The 8,823-nt window shown below is 36.6% G+C and overlaps 2 protein-coding genes across 2 annotated transcripts; one reads left to right on the top strand and one right to left on the bottom strand.

The window, feature by feature from the left end:
- Positions 1-2,739: 2,739 nt before the first annotated feature.
- LOC107496991 (uncharacterized protein At3g28850) lies at positions 2,740-3,507 on the bottom strand. Its single transcript, XM_016118326.2, has one exon. The coding sequence runs from the start codon at positions 3,505-3,507 to the stop codon at positions 2,740-2,742; it is 768 nt and encodes a 255-aa protein (XP_015973812.1).
- A 3,016-nt stretch (positions 3,508-6,523) lies between these two features.
- On the top strand, positions 6,524-8,422 carry LOC107496921 (uncharacterized). Its single transcript, XM_016118244.1, has one exon. The coding sequence runs from the start codon at positions 6,524-6,526 to the stop codon at positions 8,420-8,422; it is 1,899 nt and encodes a 632-aa protein (XP_015973730.1).
- Positions 8,423-8,823: the final 401 nt, after the last annotated feature.

Raw genomic sequence — 8,823 nt, 5'->3', positions numbered from 1 at the left:
ACCATTCTACCTTACAACTTTCAATCGATTGTTTTGTGATATAGTGTAAACCAATCGATTGAGTTATCATTCAATCGATTGTTTTGAAAAACCAATCGATTGAATTTCAAGGAAACATGATTTGGAAGCCATGGACGAACGTAACAAGATCAAAGTTAATTTTATAATCAATTGGAATTATTATGATGAATGGAGGATATAATTGGTTGTTATTTTTGTATTTGATTGTTAATAAATATAATTGATAATTGATAAAATAATAATTTATAAAATAAAAAATTATTTTTATAATTAAATAAAATATATGAAATTAATTTGTAATTAAAATTAGTTCAAGAACTACGTAACAATTGATAAAAAACTCTAAAAATATATTTTCTACTTAGACCACTAAATAGTCTAAAGGTTCTGGACCACCAAATCCTGTGCTTACTAACGTGTTGATCCCTTAAAATTTTGAGTTTGAATTTTAAAATTCAAATCTTTATATACGCACATGTATAGTCGTATCCTTGGTACTTTGTCAAAGTATTATTTTCGCCGTCAAAATTTAAACTAAAAGTGTAACATACTCAAGTATATTATAACTTACAAGTAAGACCGAAATGAAAGCAATGAAGATTGTTACTCTAACGACATTTCCCACTAATTAGTAATTACCAGCATCATGTTTATGATCAACTACTTCATAAGCGGCTAAGCGCAGACGCGTGTCAAGTCATAAAAGGCTGCGTTTATTTTTAAAAACAGGATATGACAAAACATTAAAAATATAATAAGATAAGATATTAATGGACAGAAATATAAAATTTTATGTTTATATATTTTATTTGGTGATAAATTAGAATAAATTATAAAAATTTAATTTATTCTCATTTTTTTCATTTAAAAAATTTGAGATGAAAAATATAATAATAAAAAATATAATTGTGAAAAATTAACAAAAATAATAAAAAAAGAATGAAAAATAAGTTGTATCCCTTGTTAGTATTCTTGTATCTTTTCTGTTAGGATGGACACAAAATATATTAATTTAGTGTTTCTAGACACACTATTTCTGTTCATATTTTTTCTGCCAAACATAATTTTATGTCTCTGTATTCATATCTTAGTATTCTGTCTTTGTAAACAAACACAACAATGATAAAAGCCACCGATTCAATACACTAATGTAACTAATGTATATACCAGGTAACATTAGTCTTTTATTTTGAACTAAGAAGATGGCGAAGATTCTCATATTATTTTCGTACGAAATTAATAGTTAAAAATTATTTAATAATAATTTAGTCAAATATATCAAATTATTTTATAATTTTTAATTAACAGCATAAAGTTAATTACAAATCACGCTATTCTTGCTTGCGGTTTAAATTTTGGTGGAGGCCGAAGGGTTATGTAATGTCAGAAACAATACCTACCTGAGGCCTAAGCCAGCATTTATTTACCTTTATGGCTATATCTCCAGACAATGGTCAAGAAGGATATTATGAGCAATACTTTAAAGTTAAATTAGTCAATTTTTTTTGTTTGGACAAATTAGTTTTTAAGAAAACGATAATTTGGACTCAGATTCTTTTTAAGATATTAGACAAATTGGCTTTAAATAAAATAAAATAACAAAATAATTCTTAGTATTTCTTAACATGTGATAAATTAGTCATTCGTTTTTTTCTAAAAGAGTAATGTAATAGAGAAATTAAATTATTTAAAACTTTTTAAGAAGTAAAAGACTAATTTGTCCCTTTTTATTAGAAGACTAGTTTGTTTAATATTCTAGAAATCGGGATTAATTTGTCATAAACTAATTTATCCAGCCAAAAAATTATTAGACATTAATTTAAAATTTTACTAGATATTATTTGTCTAAATTTCATTCAATTGAGAAACTAGAAGGGGACGGACAGTGGGTCACCTACAAGCTTCAAAGCGCAGGCAAAATAAGAAATGATCTTAAATAGTTAAAATTTGTGCTGCAAATAAGAGAAGTATTATTAATCATATCTTTCTTCATACCCATTAGCTACGTAACTCTCTTCTTTTTTTTTTTGTTCAGAGTGAGAGATTATGGATTTTGTAACATCATAGGTAGATAATACTTTTAGTAACACTTTTGAACCCTAACTCTAGCTACTTTTTTTTTTGTATACCTAACTTTAGCTACTTAACTCTTAGTTATCATAATCAATGATTTGTTAACAACAAAAGAGAAATGAGTTGGCTCAATATGCAAAAGTGAACTACTTATAAATGCTCCAAAAACAAGGAAACATAGAATTGGGCCAGAGCCTAAACAGAGTCCAACGTGCCTTTGCTTCCCAGTTCCCACCACCTAGAATTGGTCTTGCCCCAAAAATTAAACCCTAAAAAGTTACTTACGAGCACTCTTTTGAATTAGTGCGTGACACAGGGTTCAAAATTTGGCATTCACCAACCAGACATAACTTTGAAGTCATGTTCCCCGCTCATGAGTCTGCCACAAAAAGTTCAGTCTGCTAATGGTGCATATAGTCATGTACTGTTACTCCATGTGATCATTAATGTCCATGCAACATAAATTATAACAAATCAAAGCTGGCTGCTAAATAATTTATGCCTTAGAAATTGAAATCACACGCTAACGCTAAATTCGTACACTAGTTTATTTATCAACAAATTAAAACAGTTAACTATTCCCCTTTTTTTGTTGGGGATTTTCTCTGAGTAGTTGTGAGCTGAGCTGTAAGTAACTAAGCATAATTATTTGGTGTGGCGCGGGTGCACGAAGAAGCATGTGGGGCACCTAATCAAGCCGTTGGCGTTGCAAGATAAACAGTTCCTGAACCGGCCGCTCTTCTCTGCAAAGATCTTGTGGCTACCGCTACACTCCTCGCACACCACGAATCTGAAACCGCCGCACCGATCGCAGCAACTGTTGATCTGATTTGACTTCGGCAACCGTTCAATCAGCCGCTGCAGATCGCCACTCTCATGGAGCTGCCGGACGTCGTCAGCTCCGCCGACGTACTCGCCGCCGATGAAAACCCTAGGCAGCGTTGCGGTCTTGCGGCCGAGGATGGAGTTGAGCTCGTCGCGGAACCTGTCGTCGATAGAGACGTCGCGCTCGTCGACTGCGACGCGGAAGTTCCGGAGGATCGATCTGACGGCGCGGCAGTCGTCGAAGGTGCGGCGAACGACGCGGAGGCTGGTGAAGTAGATGACGACGCCACGGTCAAGGCCAGGAGGCAATGTAGCCTGTGGTGGCGGCGGCGGAAGGGAAGCGCGTGAGCCAAACGCTCGGAGGACGGAGGTGGAGATGCGGATTCTGCGGAAGAGTGAAGAGGATCTAGGTGAAGGAGCGAGCCTGCTTCCGCGTTCGAGTTGTTCTTCTTCTTGGAGGAGTTTCTGGATGTCTTTGAATGAGGAGCAGGAAAAGCTGAGGGAGCGAGCTCCGGAATGCGACGGCGACGGAGATGGTGGCGGCGTAGTGCGGACGCGGCTCGGCGAGTTCAGCCACGGTGGCCACATGGAGCGGTGAAGTGTGAGATAACAGAAAGTGGTTTCGGGGAAAAGGATAGCGCGTGTGTGTAGAGAGAAAAGGTTTTGTGTTTCTGAAAGGGATGAACTGATGAAGAGAAAAAGAAGGAGATTGGATTGGCATTCATTTAAGGGTATAAATGGAAAATGGGTTATTATGGTGCGGGTCACTCATTCATAACCCTACCTAGTGCAGAGCATGTGCGATTTTGAATGTTTAATACTTATTTAGTGAGCTATTTGTACAGTTTTTTTTTTTTCATTTTTTTAGTGCTTTTTGGGGAAATTTATTATTTATTAACAAATTAACATTGATTTAGTCACCAAAAAAAATTAACATTGATTTACAGTGGGAAGAGGTAATAAATAAATTACAAATAAACAATCACAAGTGATCATTTTAGTCAAATGTAATGCGAACGGGTGAGACCGTGAGAGAGAGGTTAAGTTCAAATTTTGAAAAGATTGGAGAGGGAAAAAAAGGAGGAAAGGAAAGTAATATGCAACCATTTCTCTTTTTTGAAAGATATTGTTTTACTCAGAAAATTAAATATTAAATGGAAAAAAATATTAAATTATTATTAAAATATATTATTTTTTATCATTAATTAACTATTAATAGTTAAAAATATGAATTAAAGTACGTTATTAAATTATTAAATTAAAAAAATTGAATTAATAATTAAAAATAATACTTAAAAATAATAAATTTTGATGGTTTTCTGTCAATTTTTTAAAATGAGATATGTATACAAAATGATTTAATTTTGATATATTTATAAGACAATTTTTTGGAAAATTTTCGAATATATCTATAAAATTTAAGAACATTGATAATCGTTAGTTGTTCAAAGCTAAGATAAACTGTGTATCTCTCTAATTAAAATCGTCATGTATTTTATATTTTTTAAAGTAAACTAAACTTTCATTAAAATTATGATCAAATCGTAAATGTCGAGGGCACAAATAGTACTAATTCTCTTGTAAATACATATATTGAAGAAATTTTCTAAAAATCATATATATTCAATAGTTTACTATTTTAAATATCTTATGAATAAAGTAACAAGATTAAATACCATTAATAGTATAAAATTATTTGTATATTATCAATATATTGAAATATGTTTATCGTTACTTTTTATACATTTATCAATATAAAATTATTTTTATAACTTTAAAAATTATTTTAAAGGTATTCAAGTTAATTTTATATATTAAAAATGATAAAAAAAATTATAATTTTCTAAGAAGAATATATAGTATTTATTATTTTTTTTTGTTTTTAACAAAAAATATTATTGTATTAAAATAAATCTCGATAAAAGTAGTATGTTTAATTTTAAGGATATTATTAATATAATTTTTATTTAGAAAATAATTATCGAATAATATATCTTAATTTTATCCTCAATATTTATATTTTATTTTAATTTTATCCTTAATATTTGATTTTATTTATTGTTTCAGTTATATACTTAAGTTGGACAATATATAACAATTCTACATTAATATATTACTGATATATTAGCTTAGGATTGTCAAGTGTTAGTGACATGTCAGCACACAGTTATTATCTGTGTTAACGATGTTAACCCTCAAAGTTATAATTAAAATATCTTTAAAGCATTAGGGACACGATTAAAATAAATTAAATATTAAGAATATTTAAAAATATTTAAAAAATCCTAAAAAAATTAAAAAGGTTTTCATGTTTTTTATTTTTACATAGAATTATATGGAAGTTTTTTTTTTTCATCTTGATCGTGTAAAAACAAAATATAGGGTTTGTTTATACGTGCAATTGACAGAAGTGTTTTTTTTTCAAAAGTATAAAATTAATAAATATATTTATAGAAGTAATTTCTAGTGTAAAATTACAATCATGATCAAATATAACATGATATATTTAAATTAAAAGGTATAATTTAAAATAGATATACACATACTTGTGTTTGTAATATATTAATTCAATTTTTTATGTGGTAGTTAAAAATTTATATTTTTAAAATAAATAATTTTTTTTTGTTAACATATGTTTTCAGAACACATTTTAAAAGTACTATAAAAAAATATTTTACTAAGATAATTAAAAAAATTTAATACACTAAATACATCAAAATATAAAAACTTATTATTATATTATTATAATATACATTTAATACACAAGATAATTAAATTATTTTAAAAATCAGAAAATTAAATTTTTAATTATAATTTTTTGGATTTAAATTCTCATAATTTTAAAATTTTTTTTAGAGAATAAAATATAATTTATCATTATTTATTTTATAAATAAGACTAAAACAATATGAAAAAAAATTTAACGATAAAAAATCTTATTTTATTCTTTAAAATAAAAATTTAAAATTTAGAAAATCTAAATTCTAACCTTTTTTTTTTTCAAGTTTTCATTCTCTTCATCTTTCTCTTCAATCGTTTTTATTTATGACAAAAGTAGGTGTAAAAAGCACAAAAAAATCTGTTTACTTTTTAGTTTCACTTTTTTTCAAAAGTACAAATAAACAATTCATTAAATAGAATAAATATTTATTTAAAAAATATATTGTTACGGCCCAAAATCTGCACGGGTCGACCCGACCCAAGCAATACCCGACCCGGACACGCGTCCTCCAACCGACCCGGACCCGCGTCCTGTACGGTTCACACACGGCTGCAGGATAGCGTCCTTGGGAATATGGGCCTGTCCCATGAGGGGCCCACTACTGACATGTATATAAAGGGAAGATTGGCTCTTCCCACGAAGTACGTCACATCCTTTCGACCCTTTACTCTGCTCGCCTGCACATTGCTGACTTGAGCGTCGGAGTGTCTTTGCAGGTGGCACCCCCCCCTCATCATTTCTCCAAGACAAGTGCTCAGGTACTCGACTACTCGTAAGCAGTGCGACCCAAGCCAAGGCGTCCTCACCCCTGCATCTGTCCACCCGATCTGTTCGGAACCCGATCAACGAACATTGGCGCCGTCTGTGGGGATCCTTGCCTAAATGGAAGTCGTGCTGGGTCCCGGTGACCAAGCTCGAGCAGCCGGAGCGGAGGGGGCAGCCTCTGTCGCCTCACTGAGGGGGCGGCGGAGGTCCCCTCAGCAACACACGAGAACACGACCTTTCGGGGGAACGGGTGGCGATAGCGCCATAATAATGCAGGAGCTACGCCACAGAGTCCAGAACTTAGAGCGACAGCTAGCCGACCGGGAGCGGGATGGATGGTCTACTGATCCCAGCTTTACCCCGTCTCCCGGGAGCGAGGAAGAAGACTCTCACCGAAGCCACCAACGGCGTACATCCGCTTTCCGGACGGAAGCGGAGAGCACGCGGGAGGAGTCACCTATAGTAAGAAGGCGAAACGACAGGATCATCTACTCCCGAGGCGGACCAACCCGCCGAGCAGCAAGAGGTCACGAAGACGGGGAAGGGAGATCCGAGAGAACACGGCAACCCATCATAATGGGTGTCACCCCGTTCCACCGGTCTATCCTCGAAGTCCGGTTGCCGAAACACTTCGACAAACCAACGGACATGAGGTATGACGGAACTCAAGACCCTCTAGAACACCTCACGGCCTTCGAGGCCAGGATGAATCTAGAGGGAGTAGGGGACGAAGTAAGATGCCGCGCCTTCCCGGTAACACTAGCAGGACCAGCGATCAGATGGTTTAACGGCCTCCCTCAAGGTTCCATCTACAATTTCTCAGACATCAGCCGTGCATTCCTGGCCCAATTTACAACGCGAATAGCAAAGGCCAAGCACCCCATCAACCTTCTAGGGGTAACCCAGAGACAGGGAGTGCCGACCAGGAGGTACCTAGATCGGTTCAACGACGAATGCTTGGAGATTGACGGCTTGACCGACTCGGTGGCCAGTCTCTGCCTGACAAACGGCCTCCTCAACGAGAATTTCCGAAAACACCTTACCACGAAGCCGGTCTGGACAATGCATGAAATCCAGACGGTGGCCAAGGAGTACATAAACGACGAGGAAGTCAGCCGAGTTGTGGCTGCCAATAAGCGGCAGTCCGGCTACGGCCAGGCTCGGCAGTCCGGTGGCGACGGTGAGAGAGCAAAAGAAAAGGCCAGAGAGGAGGCATCAAACAAAGGACCTAGGCCGTTCCCTCGAGTCGAAAAATTTACTAACTACACTCCGCTCACCCTCCCCATCGTGGAAGTTTATCAACAAATAGCGGAGAAGGGAATTCTTCCGAAGCCCCGACCACTTAAGGACCGTACGGGAGGAAACAAGAACCTTTATTGTGATTACCATAAGGGGTATGGCCATCAAACACAGGACTGTTTCGACCTGAAGGATGCACTAGAACAGGCGATAAGGGAAGGAAAGCTAGCAGCGTTCTCCCATCTCATCAGGGAGCCGAGAAGGCATTATCGTGATCAAGACGAGGAAGGCAAGACACGCTTGGCCAAGCGGCGACAAGAGCCCGAAGACAGAGACCATGACCTCACTGTGATAAACGTGGTAACGGCAAAAAACGCTGCACCAAAATCCCGGTCGGCTCACAAGAAAGACGCCAAGGTTCTGGCGATCTCATCCCCACCGATGCAAAGTACCAAAAAACCTCCGTCCATCTCCTTCGGCCCAGAAGACCAATGGTTCAGCGACGTGCCGGAAAGCCCCCCCATGGTCATAACGGCCAGAGTGGGAACCGGCCTCGTCAAACGAATCCTTGTCGACACAGGAGCTGATTCAAACATCATGTTCCGCAACGTGTTCGACGCACTAGGGCTAAAGGATGCCGACCTGACGACTCACCAGCACGGGGTTATCGGGTTAGGCGACCACTTCATCAAACCAGACGGAGTCATTTCCCTACCAATCTCGGTGGGACAGATGCAAGGCCGAAGATCGGCGATGGCCGAGTTCGTAATTCTCTGAGATTCCACAGCCTACAACATCATCTTGGGAAGAAAAACAATCAATGATTTTGAAGCCATAATTAACACCAAGCTACTAGTTATGAAGTTTGTTACCGATGATGGATCCATAGGGACCATAAGAGGAGACCTCGAGACGGCGGTCGCTTGTGACAACGCCAGCCTTTCCCTTAGAAAGAAGTCCAAGGAAGCATCCGGCGTGTTCCTAGCCGACCTTGATGCCAGAGTAGAGGACAAGCCGAGGCCGGAACCAGAAGGGGACCTGGAGAAGTTTAGAATCGACGACGAAGGGGAAAAGTTCACATTCGTTAACAAGAACCTCCCACATGAGCTGAAGGAGCCTTTGATTGAAATGATAAGGGCCAACAGGGACTTGTTCGCCTGGACACCAGCCGACATGCC

Source organism: Arachis duranensis, chromosome 7 (assembly GCF_000817695.3).
Source record: "Arachis duranensis cultivar V14167 chromosome 7, aradu.V14167.gnm2.J7QH, whole genome shotgun sequence".
Lineage (NCBI taxonomy): Eukaryota > Viridiplantae > Streptophyta > Magnoliopsida > Fabales > Fabaceae > Arachis > Arachis duranensis.
Note: the sequence above shows the minus strand (reverse complement) of the source record. Positions and strands in the feature narration are given on the sequence as shown.